At 55.2% G+C, this 17,163-nt stretch overlaps 8 protein-coding genes across 8 annotated transcripts, besides 18 other annotated features; all 8 read right to left on the reverse strand.

The window, feature by feature from the left end:
* Positions 1–78: 78 nt before the first annotated feature.
* On the reverse strand, positions 79–711 carry Tco025E_05615 (uncharacterized protein; the record flags this gene model as incomplete). The annotated part of the gene is made up of 1 exon (XM_029372508.1): positions 79–711. The coding sequence occupies one exon, from the start codon at positions 709–711 to the stop codon at positions 79–81; it is 633 nt and encodes a 210-aa protein (XP_029227352.1).
* A 384-nt stretch (positions 712–1,095) lies between these two features.
* Positions 1,096–1,121: a microsatellite.
* A 101-nt stretch (positions 1,122–1,222) lies between these two features.
* On the reverse strand, positions 1,223–2,566 carry Tco025E_05616 (phopshatase; the record flags this gene model as incomplete). The annotated part of the gene is made up of 1 exon (XM_029372509.1): positions 1,223–2,566. One exon carries the CDS (start codon positions 2,564–2,566, stop codon positions 1,223–1,225), a length of 1,344 nt encoding a protein of 447 aa, XP_029227353.1.
* A 100-nt stretch (positions 2,567–2,666) lies between these two features.
* Positions 2,667–2,690: a microsatellite.
* Positions 2,691–2,847: 157 nt separating this feature from the next.
* Positions 2,848–2,873: a microsatellite.
* An 87-nt stretch (positions 2,874–2,960) lies between these two features.
* Positions 2,961–3,000: a microsatellite.
* Positions 3,001–3,117: 117 nt separating this feature from the next.
* Positions 3,118–3,975, reverse strand: Tco025E_05617 (RNA-binding protein; the record flags this gene model as incomplete). The annotated part of the gene is made up of 1 exon (XM_029372510.1): positions 3,118–3,975. One exon carries the CDS (start codon positions 3,973–3,975, stop codon positions 3,118–3,120), a length of 858 nt encoding a protein of 285 aa, XP_029227354.1.
* A 108-nt stretch (positions 3,976–4,083) lies between these two features.
* Positions 4,084–4,110: a microsatellite.
* Positions 4,111–4,716: 606 nt separating this feature from the next.
* On the reverse strand, positions 4,717–6,234 carry Tco025E_05618 (putative major facilitator superfamily; the record flags this gene model as incomplete). The annotated part of the gene is made up of 1 exon (XM_029372511.1): positions 4,717–6,234. One exon carries the CDS (start codon positions 6,232–6,234, stop codon positions 4,717–4,719), a length of 1,518 nt encoding a protein of 505 aa, XP_029227355.1.
* A 453-nt stretch (positions 6,235–6,687) lies between these two features.
* Positions 6,688–6,714: a microsatellite.
* Positions 6,715–7,725: 1,011 nt separating this feature from the next.
* Positions 7,726–7,761: a microsatellite.
* A 175-nt stretch (positions 7,762–7,936) lies between these two features.
* Positions 7,937–7,956: a microsatellite.
* A 510-nt stretch (positions 7,957–8,466) lies between these two features.
* Positions 8,467–12,909, reverse strand: Tco025E_05619 (putative pantothenate kinase subunit; the record flags this gene model as incomplete). Its single annotated transcript, XM_029372512.1, has 1 exon — positions 8,467–12,909. The coding sequence occupies one exon, from the start codon at positions 12,907–12,909 to the stop codon at positions 8,467–8,469; it is 4,443 nt and encodes a 1,480-aa protein (XP_029227356.1).
* A 465-nt stretch (positions 12,910–13,374) lies between these two features.
* Tco025E_05620 (uncharacterized protein) lies at positions 13,375–13,926 on the reverse strand (the record flags this gene model as incomplete). The annotated part of the gene is made up of 1 exon (XM_029372513.1): positions 13,375–13,926. The coding sequence occupies one exon, from the start codon at positions 13,924–13,926 to the stop codon at positions 13,375–13,377; it is 552 nt and encodes a 183-aa protein (XP_029227357.1).
* Positions 13,927–13,997: 71 nt separating this feature from the next.
* Positions 13,998–14,038: a sequence feature (A-rich).
* A 96-nt stretch (positions 14,039–14,134) lies between these two features.
* Positions 14,135–14,151: a microsatellite.
* Positions 14,152–14,215: 64 nt separating this feature from the next.
* Tco025E_05621 (DNA-direcetd RNA polymerase II, subunit 9) lies at positions 14,216–14,617 on the reverse strand (the record flags this gene model as incomplete). Its single annotated transcript, XM_029372514.1, has 1 exon — positions 14,216–14,617. The coding sequence occupies one exon, from the start codon at positions 14,615–14,617 to the stop codon at positions 14,216–14,218; it is 402 nt and encodes a 133-aa protein (XP_029227358.1).
* Positions 14,618–14,679: 62 nt separating this feature from the next.
* Positions 14,680–14,704: a microsatellite.
* A 363-nt stretch (positions 14,705–15,067) lies between these two features.
* Tco025E_05622 (proteasome subunit beta 3) lies at positions 15,068–15,685 on the reverse strand (the record flags this gene model as incomplete). Its single annotated transcript, XM_029372515.1, has 1 exon — positions 15,068–15,685. One exon carries the CDS (start codon positions 15,683–15,685, stop codon positions 15,068–15,070), a length of 618 nt encoding a protein of 205 aa, XP_029227359.1.
* A 104-nt stretch (positions 15,686–15,789) lies between these two features.
* Positions 15,790–15,819: a microsatellite.
* Positions 15,820–16,309: 490 nt separating this feature from the next.
* Positions 16,310–16,350: a sequence feature (A-rich).
* Positions 16,339–16,369: a microsatellite.
* A 39-nt stretch (positions 16,370–16,408) lies between these two features.
* Positions 16,409–16,431: a microsatellite.
* Positions 16,432–16,596: 165 nt separating this feature from the next.
* Positions 16,597–16,623: a microsatellite.
* An 18-nt stretch (positions 16,624–16,641) lies between these two features.
* Positions 16,642–16,660: a microsatellite.
* A 34-nt stretch (positions 16,661–16,694) lies between these two features.
* Positions 16,695–16,717: a microsatellite.
* The last annotated feature ends 446 nt before the right edge of the window (positions 16,718–17,163 follow it).

Raw genomic sequence — 17,163 nt, forward strand, 5'->3', positions numbered from 1 at the left:
GAAAGAAACGGCCATGCTGTTTCTTCTTCATGGGATAAAGTTGTTCTTTTGCTTTTTTTTTTCGTTGTTTGCCCGATATCACAGCAGTAGCTCTGACTGCGTATATGAAACGTAGGCAGTCCAAGGAATGAGGCAGGCGGCAGCGCACACCCCACGTGCGTTCTTCGCCGAGACATATCCAAGCAGAGCCAGTGGCAAGTAAACAAGCCACGAGGCCAGAAGCGTCGAGGGCAGTACATCTGCCAAAATGCGCCGCTCCACCGACATGGCGTCGCAGCGGACGCCCGTGGCCGCACCTGTTTCATGCGCGCGGAGAAAGCTTGGGTCGGTAAACCCTTCACGGTAGGCCGTCATGGCGTTGTGGTAAAGCAGCAGCGTCAGTGGAGTCATAAAAAGTTGCTGGGCCGCCAGCGCCATAAATGACGCAAGCATTTTCTTCTCTGCCTTGCCAAAAACGCGGGCGCACAACCTGCGCTGCTGCACGACAAGGGGGGATATTAACAGGCCGAACACCGCGGAGAGGCCCAGGCGGGGCTGGTCCAACATGGCCATCATCTCCGCCGAGGAGTGACTTTCTAGCTTGAGTGGCCCACCTGCCGCGCGGCGCCGCTGCATGGCAGACCGGTGGGCACTGTAGAACTGCGCGAAGAAATCGCCCGCCGACCACACCCCGACGGAGAGCGCCGCCTCACGAAGAAAGCCTGTCGTCATGACGCTACCCGCCGTCCGCCAACAACAACAGCTGCGGCGACGCGCCAACCGGCACACGCAGAGAGCGTGAGAGGGAGAGCGAAAAAACGAGGGAGAAAGAGAAAGGCAAAGTAGCCGCAGGAAGTGAAAACGAGGGCAGGGTCGCTGCAGGCAACAGTGCCGCCCGAGGTGTGTTGGAGGGAAGGCGCCAGGTGCCACTCAGGAAGGCAAGCGCACGCTGAACGCATGGGAGAAAGCGGGGAGGAAGAAACCACAAACCAAACTAATAAAAATTACAGCGGCAAACAAGGAAAGAAGCAGGAAAAACGAGGAAAACAAAAGCACAACGGTAAAACAGATCTCAGCACAACATGCTAGAAGAAACAGACTAAAAGACAAGGAAAAACACAACACACACACACACTCAACACTTCAAGCAAAAGAATGAAAAAGGGCTACTGCTGGTTCCATGTAACAGCTTCGATGAGTTCTTTGTGCGCCTTCATTACTCGTACGCGTTTTTTTTCTATTTTTATTTTGGTCGAGCTCCTCTCATTCGACCTTTCCCGCTTCCCTCAAGCACTTCATTGCGGAGTAAGTGTCCTGTCCCACTCACCCCCTCGCCAACAGTTCCTTCGTCTTTCAGCATCATAAGCGACTTTTCAAAGTCCCGCAACGATTGCATAAACCCCGGATTTGGCTGAGCGGCCGGCCGTGCCTTCTTGATGAGGTCAAGGGCCTCATCGCACGTCATGTTGTACCGACTCATGATGTATGCGGCCGCCACGGTCACAGAGCGAGAAAGCCCCGCAAAGCAGTGAAGAAGAATACCCTTGTTGTTCTGCTTGGCCTCGTCAATGAAGGTGAAGGCGCGCTCGAAGAGTTGGCGGATGTCCTCGCCAGGGATGTCTTCCACCGGCAGCACAAGATGTTTCATGCCGGGGTCCACACGGACCTCCATGTCCCGCGCAACACTGAGGATGTAGCCGATATTGAGATCACGGTAGACGGTTAGTGTCTGCGCGGTGCGGAGAGAGCCGAGATACATAAATCCCAGCACCTTGTCGGGGTAGATCTTGTGCAGTTGAACCTCCAACCACGGCAAGGTGGTGTCCCAGTCCTCGTCCAACATTTGTTTTACAATACATGGTCTGTTGTCTACCTTCAAAATGACGCGATTTTCTGCATCATAATTCTTGTCTATACCGTGATGCTGCGCAACAATCGAGCGGCGTATTTGGCCAGTGGGCAGCGGGGCCTCTAACATCCTCTCATTTTGTCCAACAAATACTTTATTCAGGAGCGGGCAGTTCGTAAAAAACTCCACCGGGAATGCTTGTAAATCATTAAACTCCAAACCCACGTAGGTGAGAGCGGGCAGCAGTGCCTGCTGGCTAAGGGCCAGCTCCTTAAAAGGCAGGGTGGCGATGTGGTTGTGGTCCAAGAGCAGTGTCTCTAGCTTGGGCAGGGCAAGAAGGGAGTGGGGAACCGCCTTCAGCTGGTTGGAGTTTGCGTCGAACTTGACGAGGTTGCGGCAGCAGCCTCCCTGGAAGAGGCCTGCGGACAGCTCGGTGAGTTGGTTGCAGGAGAGGACGAGGGTGACCAGCGTCTCAAGGGGCAAGCTGGCGGGGACCTGGCGCAGCTGCATCTGCGAGACGTCGCACTCGCCGCTCTCCGCCGCGTGCTCGAGTTCCTCGGCGAGCTCGCACGCCACCTCGTCCAGGGCGGGCGGCAGAAACTTCCGCACCTTCGCCTGCTGCGCAGCGACGTGCGACGCCGAAGAGCACGAGGAGCTCGTCGACTCCACATCCACGTCTTGCTCCAAGTGCAAAATCCCCGGGAAATTCAGGCGGAGAAGAAACTCCTGGGCGTCCATTTTCCACCCCGCCCGGACCCTCGAGCTCCGGCGGCTGGGCTATCGAAGAAACTCCCCGCGAGGCGCCCGCTCCACCCACTCCCTCCTCGGACGGAAAGAAAAACAAAAAACAAATAAACGAACAGCGGAGACGAATGGGATTCCTTGTGGCAACTGCGGGGTGCGGCACAGAAGCCGGGGCGCGTCCACCCAGCTCTACGCACTTGAGTCCTTTCTACAGAATGCGAGGTGGTGAGGGGAGGACACGCCGGACACGCAACCAAGAGAAATAAGAGTTCAGAAACAAAAACCAAAACAACAACAACAAATGAAGTACGAAAAAGTAGAGTAATCCGCAGAGAACATGCAAGGCGCATCCGCCATCACGACAGTCAGTCCCCCACCCGCGCAGAGGCAAACACAACCATCACACACACACACACACAGACACACACGTACGCCGCATCAAGGATTTACAATTACGGCGTGTCGCATCAAACGGGAGGAGAAATATGTAAACTTATGCGATTCCAGTTAGCGGCTTCGACCTCATCATCGCCGTTGAATGGCAATTAGAAACGGGCAGGGGCAGCCGTTCGGCGGCGGATGGCTTCGCCTCGCTGCGCCTTATCCGAGGCAAAGTTGCATCGCAGCACAGCACCCTCCAACTTGTACGCATCCAGAAGTCTAACGACGAGCTCCGCAACTTCCTTCGACTGGAGCGTAACGAACATGTGACGGTGCTTGACCCGTGGCTTCGTGGGAAGAAAATCCACCGAATCCACAACGCCAACGTCTCCACCGCCCCCCTCGCCACTTTCCGTCTCCGCTGCATTCACGTCTTCCCCGTTCCGCACACGATAGGCGTCGAGGAAGGAACTCACAAAGTCTGTGACCTCCTGCGCAGTAAACCTTGCAGGCACGTTGCCAAGAAAAACCGTCCTTTCCCGTCGCTCCTTTCGCGTACGCCAAAAGGTGCCATTTTTAAACTTTGGATCGTGTCGCAATGCGTCGCCCTGCGTAGGGAGCGAACTACTGGCCTCCGCCCCCACAGACTGCGCCGACGCGGCAGCTGTGGTTGCGGCGGTGTTCTCTTCCTCCACCACCGCCGCATTGAGCCTGGCGAGCTGCCGTTCGAAGCGCTGCTTTGCCTCAAGCCGTTTTCGCTCCTTGCGGGTCATCCCTTCCGTGGACTCCACCGCTTCGGCAGCCGGCACCGCAGCCGCGGTTTCGCGGGGACGCTTCCTGCTCACCACCACCGCCGTCGCCCGCTTCTCCACTGCCCCAGCGTCTTCCGCCCGCTGAGGCGCATGGGCCTGCAACGCTTCACTCGTGGGCAACGAAATGGCAACCGCCGCCCCCTCAGCCTCGAGCCGACGCCGCTTCGTCTCACGTCGGGATTTCTTTCGAAGGACTGCGCGACTAGGCATTGTCGCGCCCCCACAAGCTACGGCGAAGAAACAAAAAAAAAGACAGAGGTAAAAGACAAAAAATACAAGAAGTGAGGAGAGGGACAAAAAGGACAACATGTACGAAGTTGTGTGCGTGTGTGTGTGTGTGTGTGTAAGGAAGTACCGACAGCCCGGCCGTTCCCCAATGAAAGCCGAGGGAGAAACAAAGAGGAGAAGAGGCGAGCGAAAGCGGGAGAGACGGACTGTCCCCTCCCTTAAGCGCCTTGGGATACATTCCGCCAAGAAGGTAAGGAAAAAAGAAAAGGAAAAAGTAGCAGGCACGCGCGGTAAAAAAAAAAAAGTTGGATGTTGAGTGAACACAGCCGGAGTCCCCTACCTCAGCTAGCAGAGCGGTGGATCGCGTACGCTGAAATGTCTCTACTCCTTTGATAATGCCTAGTATCCGTCCAGGGTGTCTTTGATTTCGTGTTTTTTTATAATGAGAGATAATGCTTCGATGAAGACATGTGGCATCGCGAGAGGCAAAAAAAAAAAACGATTGAGCGTCCAACCGTTACGATTGCCGTCTTCGCTTGCTTGTCTGCTTGGTTGTGGAGAGAAGATCGGGAGGGCCGGAGAGAGGGACGCTGCTGCCTCTTCGTGGTGGTGTGCGCCCCCCGAGGCGTTTCCCTCCCCCACGCCCCGCTTGCCGTGGGCCTTCGCAGCGGAGCACGCAGCCAGAAGAGGAAAAAAGAAAGGAGAAGAAAAGAGGCGGGGGGCCTAGCTGTCGTGCTGCGCAAACATAAGGGCCCGTTCTTCGTCCGGGAGAGACTCCAAGAGGGCGGCGCGCTTCTCCGCCGCCATTTCCTTCCGGCGGGTGTTGGAGGCGGTGAGTGCGCCGCCGTGGCGCACGTCCGAGACGAGAAGGACGACGCTGGCAAGCAACGAGACGGTCGCCGCGGCGATAAAGACCATCTCAGCCATCTGATACCCCTTCAGCGTGGGGAGGGGGCGAACATCGTCCGCGCTCGCCTGCGAAGACGAGGAATCCGCCGCAGCACCCTTGCCGGTGGTGTCTGGCACGTACCTGTCGAGGATGCTCCCCACAATAATGGGGAAGAGGGCCAACCCAACGTTTTGCACCGCCATGATGACGCCGTAGGAGAGGCCAAGAACGTTCTCGCCCACCGCCCACGGAACCGAGGGCCAGAGCCCAGAAACAAGGACGCTGTAGGAAACCCCCATAATAATCATCATTACAATGCCAGGAATCATGGTCGTGAGCAGCAGCAGGTGAATCAGTAGAAAAGAGGCACTCGCCGCGATAAGCCAGAGGGTGTTTCGCCCCACATTATCCACAACGAGCCCAACCAACGGCGAGCCAGCGGCTGAGGCGAATTGGTACGCCGAGATATAGTTCGAGGCCGTTCGGGTAGTATATTCGTACTTGACCTCAAAAAAGTTTACGCCGAGGCCAATAAAAGGGAAAATTGCGGAGTAGCAGAAGACGCAAATGATGGTGAGGGCCCAGAACGCAAATGGCAGCCGCACTGCATCGGTGAGCTTCATGACGCCACTCCCCGCCTCCCGCGGCTCCTGTCGGATGTACCCTGTGCGCACAGCGTGTACGTCAGCAAAGACCAAAATAATGCAGGCGCAAAAAGAGACGACGCAGGAAAGGATGCCAAACAGCGCGGCCACTTCAACGCCCCGGGCCTCGGCAATCATGGGCGAGAAGAGAAAGTTAAACGACGACCCGACGCGTGAAAAGCTGATTGTGATGCCGAAGGCCAGCGCCATGCCGCGAGAGTGCTTGAACCACCGTGCAACGTAGGCCGACTGGGCCACCGAGAGAGACTCGCCTCCGAGTCCAAATACGACACGCGCTATCAGCATAAGTGGGTAGACAACGTAATATACACCCAACCAAAAAAACGAGGCCCCCAGCAATATACAAAAGGTGAAGAGGAGCATCGCCTTGCGGATACCAAGAAATTTGTCAATTAAAACGCCCCCAAATACAGCCAGCACGGTGTTGGGCCACGAGTACACGCTGTATAGCAATTGATTCATTTTCTGTGTGTACTCCTTTCCGTGAGTCTTGAAACGTTGCTCGATGGTTGCGCCCTCGCCGGTGCCTATGGAGCCCGGGAAGTCAAAGATGTAGTAGCTGCCAAAGGTAAGAAAGCATGCCACAACGAGGACCCTCCAGCGCAGCTCCAGCACCTCCTCCTTCAGAACCTCATACCACCTCTTCTCCGCTTCAGCTGCGCCGCACAAAGTTGCGGAGGCATCCATCACTATTGCTGGAATGTCGTGCTGCTGTGCACTAGACCCCGCCCCCGCTACTGCCGCCTCTCACGTTAGTTTTTTTTCTTTTTTGTCTCGTCGTGGGTGCTCTTCCCTCCTCCCCCACCTTCGCTGCACCCGTGTGTGTGTGTATATATATACTCTTTACGGTTGTCGTTACTTTTCCTCCTTCCCACGCCTGGCTTTGCTCCCTCCTGTGCACTGCACCACTTTCACACGCTGCAAGCGAGAGGAGGAGAGAGGATGCATTAAGGCCCGCCGGCAGCGGCTAATCCAAAAAAAAAAAAACTCTCGGAGGAGGAGGAGGGGGGAGGCTCCACACATATTCCCCCGCACACACACCGAGGAACATGCCGTACAGTCAGTGGTTTCTCAATCAAACCCATATGCAAACGCGCCTCGGCGTAGCTGCGCTGTCGCCAACGCGCAAAACCCAAGACGCAAAATAATAACAATAACAACAACAACGGAGCAAAAAGTAAAGGAGGGATGACGCCAATGCGTGTCTCCCGCGGGTGGCGTAACAAAAAAAAACCGCGCCAGACGGTATTCAAGTGTTCCTCTGCATGCACACATCATTTGCGGTGCGCGTGAAGTGTTTTTAAAGAGACAAAATACGCCTGAAAAAAACAATGAATGGGGCGGAAGTGGGCCAACTGGCAGCGGCGCCGCCAAGGTCTTCCCCAGCTCACCCACACTGGCCCCCTGGATGCAAAGCTCCGCCTTCAGGCGGTGATTCTCTTCCAGGGCGCCAACACAAGACCGGTACGCCAGGGGAAGCGGGCGCCCTATTTGCCTCCCGACACTAAATATCCACAGCAAACAACGAACCGTGCGCATGTGTGTGCCTTCATCCCCGCATCCTTGTGCCCAGTGGGGGCGACGGCGCAAAGAGGAACGAAGAGAAGAAGAGGGCGTCGGGGTGAGGGAGCGCGGGGCAAAGCAGTAAGGGCACACCCGTTGGGCAAACTTGCGCAGGTGGAGGCGGAGCCCCCTCAGCAGACACACACACGAAACTTTGCTCTTCCGGGTCCCCGTTTTCGCCGGCGCAAGTCAGACAGAAAAAAAAAACATAATAAAACCGTGGAAATTAATTAAGAAGCACCAACCAACACGCGGTCATCGTGTGACGACACGTGCACGTTGTATTACTGCAACCTCGCCCGGATACAGTGTTGTTCCTTTTACTTAGTTCCAGCACGGAGAAAAACACGAGGAGAGAAAACAAACGGTTTGGCCAGTGTCTCCGAACATTCCAATTCATCTGAAAGCCTTCAATGAACGGAAGAGGAGTAAACAATGCATACAAAAAAAAAGCCTGATGATGGCCGGGCTCGCTGGGAGCTCAAAAGGTGGTAGTCGTTAGGGTCCCCACCACCGCTAGACACATCAACGCGTGGGAGGGGGGGACGGCCGGGAGGAAAGAAGAAGAAGAAATAAATGAACAACTGCACTTGCTGCCCTCCAAGCAACTCACCTAAAAACAACAACAACAACAACAACAAAAACAAACAAGAGATCAGTTCGCGGGTAAATAAACCAAGGAAATAAAACACATCGCTCTCTCATTTGTTCAGTTTTGTCGGCAGGGAGTTTGGAGGCACGTTTTTCCCGCAAGTTTATTCAGAATTACTGACGCAGAAGGCAACACAAAAGAAAAAGAAAAGCAAGTGACATGCGATCGTCGTGCCACACACACACACACACTCAGGGAAACCGTTTTATTGAGGTCATACAGAAAAGGAAAGACCCCACAGTTGCCGAGTTCAAAAAGTAAGTCGGATGCCCCTCACCTCCTCCCTCTCACTGCCTAAAACTTATGTCCAAGAAGAGCCTGGCAAAAACAGGGGAAGCGAGGAAAGGTGGGACTCACGTACACGAAACATTTTACACCAGTAGTTCATTTCATCGCTCATTCCGTTCTTTTTTTCTTCTTTTCTTGTTATTGGGAATTGCCTGCCCTTAACGGTGGGCAGAACAGTAGCTTGCGGGCTAAAACAATCATATTTTTTTGTGTGTGTACGCTGGTCCAGCTTCGCAATTTTGTTCACTTTTTTCCTTATTTTTTATGATTTTTTTTTAATTCTTTTGCACTGTATCCATCCTTCACTATTAGTTGTTGTTTTTTTTGTGTGTGTGTTCTTCCCCTCCTTCGCGTGGGTGTCATGGGGGGTGTTTGGTAGTATACCCGAATTGTTCCCCTTGCGAACCCGCCGCCTCTCACGTGGCTGCGGTTTCTGCCTCCACCGACATCGTCGCGGAGCCCAGGACCCCGAGGTAGCCGTCGTGCTCGAGGAAGTGGGCGTGGCACTCCCCCTTCGACCAGTACTGCAGCGTCGCGCTGATGAGGCTCCAAATGATGGGGTTCTCCCGCACGAAACCACCGGCAAAAAATATATTCTGGACGTTCTGCACGCGGCTGTGCAGGTACGCCAGTTGCGTGACGTTGCTCGAGATCATATTCAGCAGCGACCGCACAATGTCCATGGCACACGCCTTCTTCTTCCATTTCGAAAGCGGCGTCGGCGAGACGGGAGACGAGCTTGTAGAGGGCGAAATCACGTCACTCCTGTCATCGCCAAAGTTGCTCTGCGACCACAGCCCCGCCATCGCCTCGTAGGATCGGTCCGTGCCAAACTTGCCAAAGGTGCTGGCGACGGTGTCGACCGAGAGCATCGCAGGCAGGTCCTTCGCGTTGTAGCCGTAGATGTCGCCAACCAGAAGGTCAACGTTTTTGTTGTCGCCAGGGCCGTCCAGCCGCATGATCTCCAGCACCTCCTCCCACGAGGTCATGTCCGTCATGGTGCGCACAAGCCCCCAGAAGGTTGCCCCGCCAATGGGGCTTCCCCCAACACGCACGTGCGAGCCGTCCGGGCCAAGGCACTTGATGATGGAAATACCAGAGCCGATGTTCACAAGCAAGCACGGAAAAGGCCACAGTGGGTCTCCCGGAGAACCGTGCAGCTTGTGGGGATAGTGAATTCCAGTTGGGGGATCCACAGTAAAAATAGACGACGGGGCCAAGCGAATGACAAGAACGAGGCCCTGCACCACAGCGTCCATCTCCCGCATCGCCTGAAAGGAACTGTCAAGCTTCTTCTTCGCAAGTGCCGCGTATTTGAAGGCGCCACCGCCAGTTGCTCGTATACACTTGCGGTATTCCTCACCGTACAGGTTGAGTGCCTTAGTTTCCTCCAGGTACGCGATAAAATCCGGAATGCGCTTTGATGGCAGCTTTGCGAAGCGCACTGTGCCGACGGTGGAGGAAGTAAAGGCTTGGGGCTGCTCTTCTGGGACTTGGGCGCCGGCAAAGAACTTAAAGGTTCGCAAATTGATTCGGTCCGAGAGGGAAGAGGACTCGTTCACCAGGTAGTCGGGGATGTCGAAGTGGCCAGGAGGCTTCACGTAGAGGAACTTGGCAAAGCTTCCGCCAATGTCAATGGTCACGGGAACCCGAAGTGAGAGTTGCCCAACACGGGAGGCCGTTTCCGCAGAGTCGTCATCGCTGCTGACGCCGCCGCTGCTGTAGCTCGGTGTCGGGATGGAGTGGGAATCGGTGTCCGAGTAGCAGCGCTCAATGACGGCTTTGAAGTACTGTGCCACACACTCGCGCCGTACTCCCGCGTAAGCGGTCAAGAAGCCCTCATGGTCGAGGAACGGATGCGGGTGGAGGTGCACAAACCCTGGGACCTGCGATGCATGGAGGCCGTTCAGGTTCACGAGACGCCGAAAGTCTGCAAGCAGAAGCCCTGACGCGTAACGCGAAAGCTCAGTCCAGTTCAACAGCGCCGCCTCAGCACCGGCGCCAGCCTCGTCCTCAGCGCCATTATGGACGCCCGTGGAGTGCTGTTGCTGCCACTCAAATTCCACTGTATCACGGTTGGGCGTCACGATGGCAATTATGGGACGCGACGGCCGTGCGTAGAGGAATATATCGTTCACGTACCGCGATTGGGCAAAGAGGCGCTCCAGCTCCGCCGCCACGACGTACTCGCCTCCGCTGGGTAAAAGAATACCTCCAGGAGGTCCCATGAGCCGCAGTGTCCGGTTATCGTTCCACTTGGCCGCGATCGGCAGGGCGTGTTTTCTCCCGCCGTCGCGCACGAGGGTGAGCTGCCCAAGTGTGGCCTTCGTCGCGGGCCCGTCGAGCGGCCCCAACTCAACCCGAATGCCGGGCGCCGGAAGACCGTCAACGCAGAAGACGCCCTCGGAGGGCATAAAAAACACCTCCCGCGTACAGGGTGAGTAGCAGACCGCAATGTGCTCCTGCAGTCGGCACGACACACTTTCTTCAGAAACGCATAGCACGATTTTCTCGACGTGGCCGCCAAGCTTGCGTTGGATGGCGCGGAAAAAGAGGAAGCGCAAGACGGACGAGTCCCGGCAGTGCACATTGATGAGCACAGAGCGTATTTGCAGCGCCTTCTCGAACAGCCAAGTGTAAACACGCCCGTAACGCTCGTTGCGTCGTTTCAGCTCGATCTCACTCGTGGCGAATAAAGAGGGGGAAGCCAACATGATGGTTGGACGGAACGTGGCGAATGCATGCCTGGTGGCGCTCTCCGACGTGGCCACACAACTTCCGTGCGCAAAGAGGCCCAAGATGAAAACGCGGTTAAACAGCTTCGAAAACGGTGCAAACTGCACAAGAAGTTGCTTCCCATGCGAGTTGGGGAGCACGGCCGTGGCGACCAGACTGCGGACATCGCGAAGCACATCGGCATGCGTCACGCGAACAACGCTGAGAGGATTCCCTGTCGTGGCTGTGTCAACAGCCAATGAGAAGACCGTTTCTTCAGCCACGTGCGGCGGCGGAGCCACAAGATGCAGTCGACCGTTGTAACAGACCCCATCGTACGAAAGGAGCGTAATCCCGACGTCGCGCGCCACTGCCTCGTCCTCGGCGTCTTGGAACGAATGCACATTCACCACAGTCTCCAGATTACGCGAGCGACAGGTCAGAAGCGATGCTACAGCGTTTCGGCTTGCAAATACCACTTTTACATTCTGCCCATCGATTAGGGTTCGGAGCGCATTACTTTTTCCCACGAGCGTCATTGTGGTAAAACCATACGTGGCACAGGCAAGCTCCAGGATGACGGCGTTCCTGTTCGCCTGGCAGTCCACCCCAATCACATCCCCGGGGGCGAGGCCGAGGGCGCAAAGCCCAGAGCCAAGCTCCCGCACCTTTGCCTCCACGGCCGCGTACGTGAGCCACTCCGGCCGACCCGCCGCATCGCTCTGCCCTAAACAGCGCAACGTACTGTGAAGGCAGACCGTTTTTTGCCACATCTCCGCAATAGTTTTGACCTCATGCAGCGAGTCATACTCCTTGGGGTGGGGAAATCTGACGGCCTCCTTGCCCTCGACAACGGCGCGTGTCACGGTGGCGAATTGCCGCTCGTTGCTTAGGACGCAGATGCGTGAGATGAACCACCACAGCAGGAACCATAATATTCCCAGCCCACAGAGCGTGAGGGAGTTGAAGTACATCGCGGCACACGCCGGCAAAAGCAACAGAACAAATTCCATTTTCGCGCTCAAAAGTGGATTGGAGTGCTGGTGAACAATGCCCCCGGGCATGAACGCCGTCGGAATTGGACGCGATGCTGCCTTCGCGGGCACCCTTGGCTGCGTCGCCGAGACGCCCAGCGTTGCGGACACGCCAAAGTGATCCGAGAGGTAGACGTACGGTCTGCGACTGCTTGCAACAAATTTTCGGATGCATGCCATACGAACGCCCGCCGCGGGGGTAACAAAGAAAAAGTCCTGCCGCTGCGGCGTCAACAAGTCTCGGTTCAATTTTGACCGAGACGGAAAGAACGGCCTTGAGGGACGGGTCGGAGGGTGGTGGCCGAGGGTTTCAAGGATCACCTCGCTCAGTCCACCCCCCATCGGCTGTAGTTCCTGCATGAGCTCCGTGAACGGCTTTGCCGGCTGCCCGTCGTCGTGAAGGCCAATGCCGTTGACGTTGAAGTCGCCGGCCACCACGAGTGGGATCTTGCTCGCCTCATTGTTCTCGCCGTAGAGGGTGCCAATGACGGAGTCAATAAATCGCCGGGTCTCCATCACCTGCGCGGACGTCGCCACGGCGCCCTCTGCCTCACGCAGGTGGACGTTGAAGAGAAGAAGGGGCACAGATCCACCGTCCTGCGCAGGCACCATGACCTCCGCGAAAAGGCAACCTCTGCGAACGGCCGAGCTGCCGCGCTCAGCGCCGTCAAAGGTGTGTGAGCCGCAGTGCTCAATGGGAAACCGAGAGGCGATAATGAGACCGTTATCGGAATGCACGTTTTCGCGAAGAATCGTCGGATATGACGGCTGCCTTGATATGACGTAATGTGTGAATCCACGCTCTTTCAGCTCGTCCACGAAACGCTTCTGATAGCAGACACGCCTCTGCAAAAAATACGGCAGTACAGTAGCAGCATAGACCTCTTGAAACAGCAAGACATCGTACTCATTAACGCACTTCAGAAAACTGTCAATGCGCTCATTTTGAAAGCCGCCGCAGCCTCTGGGGAGTATGTTGAAGTTGTAACTTAAAACACGAACCTGCGCCTGCCCGTCTTGTGCATTCTGCGCCTCCTCTAGATGCAAATGGCTTGCATGGCCGTCAATCGACCCGGTGCTACCACCAGTCTGAAGAACATGGGAAGACATGGCGGTCAACGACAGACGGGGGCTGCCACCTTCGCCAGATTTCTTCCTATCCCTCTCCCTCTATATATATTTTTTCCTTTTCTTCTTCCTCGTTTGTTATTATTCACGTGCTTGGTACGCCTGCAACGTGACCCTGTATTATCCTAAAGCAATGACTAATAGCAAATAAACGAAAAAAGAAAAAAGAGGCGCACGTTAAAGTGGGGCTGTAATAATTAGGCAGATAGGCGCAAATGTGCCACGTAGGCGTGCAGCATCAGTCCAAATTGGGGGCCGGAACTCTCCTGCTTCCTCCTTTGCCTCACTGTGGCTGCTTGCACGGGATGCCACGCGTAGACGCGGCTAAAAGTACAATAAATGCAGGGTAGGGAGGGCGGCGGTCACTCCCTCCACCCTCCACTCTCTTCGTTACGCGGTCACTCTGGCGGCCGAAGTTGCCTCTTCGTAGGGCATGTCACAGACACTCTAAATTGTGTCCGGTTGGCCCTCTCGCGGGAGCGAGCGCACGGGGTGCATGGGATACGGGGCCGAACTGTTGTGGGGGTCAATCTGCCGCTCCACCCCACGGAAGTGGTGAAGGTAGTACGCCACAAGACGCATGTAGGCAAACCAGACGATGCCGCCGCCGATGATGGACGAGATCAGGCTAAGCACAAAGACGATCCCGTCGAGCGGGTTGCGAGTGCCCATGCCGGAGAGCGTCATGGCCAGTTCGATCACAAAAATCGGGAACGACCACATGAGGAACACTACCGCCACGCCACAGAGAAGCCGTCGCTGGCGCTGGCTGTACGAGAGCCCGTACTTGTATGCGTATACAAAGAGTGGGGCCCCGCCCACCGCGTACGCGACAAAGCCAATGACGTCAAACGCGAGATGCGCGCCACGCAAAGAGTCGGCTATGTCGTCGGGCGAAAGGAACCGCATCCACACCGCATACTCAACGACGCTGAGGACACAGCACGCAAGGTGCCAGAAGAGGCATGCTAAAGGAATAGAAATCCCGAGGAGGTACATGACAGACCCCCGCTTGCTCACCCGCACTTCCCACTAGTTCATATGCCCCCACATGTGATGGGCGTGGCGTTCAACCCCAAAAACAAAAATAACAACAACAAAGAGAAAGAAAGGAAGGGAGAGAGAGGGATGAAACGACCATAAGTTGAAGCGCAAAAGTCGGACGCAACAATACGAAGGTCGGTTCAATAGTGTTACAGATGCACCGTATATATATATATATATCGTCAAGGAATAGGCACCACTTTTTCATTTCGTGTCTTGTCATGTTGGCTTGGCCTTCCCTTCGTTACTGCTCATGGCTGTCGCCACTCTTCCAGACGTGGCGACACTTTGGGTTCGCGCAGGCAAAGTAGAGGGTCATGTCTTCGTGCGGCTGGCCGAGGGGGTTCACAAAGCAGGTCACGTCATGCTCGCCGCAACGGCGGCACCGCTTGGTGGGGTCACGCTGAGCCGTCGGGTCGTTCGCAAATTCCGCTAGCAACTCCAGCTCCTCCGTTGTCCCCGTCTTTAACTTGAGGTTTAGAATGTACACCAGCTTGTTTTCGTCGTGTACCTCCGCCGTCTTGCAGTAGTTGCACCGCCACATCATCTGCCGATCGACGGGGTCGTTTTCCGGGTAAAGGAGGTTGTTGCAGCGCTCGCAGAAGAGCATGGGCGCGTCATCCAGCTGCGTCAGTGGCATCTGCATGCTGGGCCCTGCTGCGGGGTTCTATTTTTTCTGCAAGGGGCGGCAAGAACGGAGGCGGGGAAAAACAAACAAACAAACACACACACACGCCGGAAAGCAAATAACGAAAGTAGAGAGAAAGACAAGTAGGAGTGCATGGGTGAAGTACATCCGTACCCCTCCCCCACCCCACGCTGAAGCGCATGCTGCAGGAGACGCAAGGGAGAACGCGACGGCCACCGTGGGAGCAACGGCCACGCGACGGGGTCGGTCGCTCACAGTGTAGCGCTCTGGAAGGCGATCCTATCATCTGCATAAAAGAGAGCGTGATATATATATATATGGGGAGCTAAAACATAAATAAGAAAACAAACAAACAAAAACAGTGGAGACCGAAGAAGCTACAGAAAGGGAAATACCTGCAGCAGTTCCCCCCTCTCCGCACCTTCGCACGTGTTAGTTCTCGACTGTCTAGTCCTTGCGGCCATTGATGAGGCGCGTGACTATTTTATCCCTTGTCACAATAGCCGCCACACCACCGTAGCCGGAAAGCGAGTCCCTGTCGCACGCAGACAGCATTGCCTGTGCGGCAACTTCAAACAACTCCTCGGGCCCCAACCCGGGGCGCCACAAGGCCTCGCACATGCCGTGTAGGCTCTCAGCGCAGGTGCCGGCGCAGACGTAGTCCTCTGGTTCACACGGGGCCCCAATGAGGTCCATGGCGCACAGGTACACCTCGCCTGTCTTCTTGTCGATGCTGCCGATCACCGGCTCCACGAACCAGGGGCCAAAGCGGGCTTCGTACAACATAGATGCTATCAGAGCCGCAAACGCCTTCCCGCCAATTTCACGCTCCTCACGTAGCTTGTACATTTCCGTGCGAAAATGAACCTTGGCGGCGAACGTCTGCTGATCGGTGCGAAGCCCAGTGAGCCCCAGCACAGTCCCGCCATTGATCACGTGGAGCTTTGGCACCTCCATCGAGATCGTCTTCAGCTGCTCACCGAGGCGGTTGTCGGAGATGATGACAAAGCAGTCCTTGCCGGCCATTGCCAGGCAGGAACCTCCGCTGTACGCCAAGATGGACATACGCAAATCTTTTCCCTCCCAACTTAGTTACAACGACAATAAACAAAAAAAAGCACTGCAGTTCTTGCGATTGTATACCTAGTGGATGCAACTAATACAGACAGACACACACGCACACACACACACACACACACGCCGGCGCAGTCAAAACAGGAAAGAAAATCAACCGCAGAAGAGAAACACGGAGCAAATAACTAACTGTGGAACGGAAAACCTCGCGACAAGCACACACCTTCACAGAGGCATTACAAAGCAAAACGTCCACAAAGCACAGCTACGAAAAGAAACTCACATCATGCAGAGTTCTCCTTCGACTCCTCTTTGCTCCGGTACTTGTCACCCGCCTTCACCAAGACAGGGTGCGTGAACCCCTCTAGCTTCCCGTCCTCCGAGTAGATGGGCACAAAGTCATGACCGTACTTCACCACTTCACCACGAGTTTTGTTGAAGTAAACAGCGGCCGTGTAGATCGCCATAACAAACGCCCCCGGCAGATACACCCGCCAGGTCGCCTTGTACGGCTGCTTCATTCCTTACACCCTTCCCGCAGTGGGTCCTTTGCGCAAGCCGCAGGGAAAGAGACAGGCAGGTGCTCATGAACAGCAGCGGCGAGGGAAAACACGGAAAAGAAAAAGGAAGAGAGAGACAGGAAAACAAAAACAAAACGCACACACACACACACACCTTCCTTGTGGTAGCCACACCCCCTCGCTCATCCCGCTAAACAATAATAATAATAATAAAAACACTGTCGCAGCAAAAGAACTTTCTGCTAAAGATTACTAGTTGTCCGTAAAGCAAAGGAAAATGGGGGAAAAGGCAGTCGGCAATCTCCTGCCATTGCACTCAAACCACCAAAAGCGCTTTCTATACCATCACCCGTGTAAAGATGAAGATCACAAGAGACGCAGAAAAAAAAAACAAAACAAACAAAAAAACTGCCGTCACATACTGCGAAAAAAAAAAAAAAAAAAAGGAAACACCGTCCGACACACACACAACGAAACAAAAAAATAAAATAATAATAATAATGAAGCCGCACTCGCACATCGTTCAGTCTACTATACACATTTCTACAAAGAGGGAATGGGAAAGAATGGAGGACCACGATGTGGCTCAATGCACCCAACACACCCCTCCCACACACGGACACATCATGCACAAAAAAGCAAAAAAAAAAGAGATGACAAACGCGTTTTGTTATGAAGGGGGTCCCTGGGAGCTCAAACGGTGGCAGCCGTTACGACTCCACAACCGCCAGACACCTCCGCGTGAGGGCAGCGGGGGCCAGAGGGAAAGAATAAATAAACAGCTGCACTCGCTGCCCTTCAACCCACTTTCCTTTCGTTCTGCGCAAACAGCACTCAAGTAATCCATAAAATAACACGGGCGTTCAACAGAACGTGCTACCATACACTAGGCCCGGTCTGGCGCGCACGCCTTTCGGAACGTTCTAATTTTGCGTCAACTATCATTAC

The sequence above is a fragment of the Trypanosoma conorhini genome (assembly GCF_003719485.1).
Source record: "Trypanosoma conorhini strain 025E chromosome Unknown Tco_14.4_contig_00337, whole genome shotgun sequence".
Classification (NCBI taxonomy): domain Eukaryota; phylum Euglenozoa; class Kinetoplastea; order Trypanosomatida; family Trypanosomatidae; genus Trypanosoma; species Trypanosoma conorhini.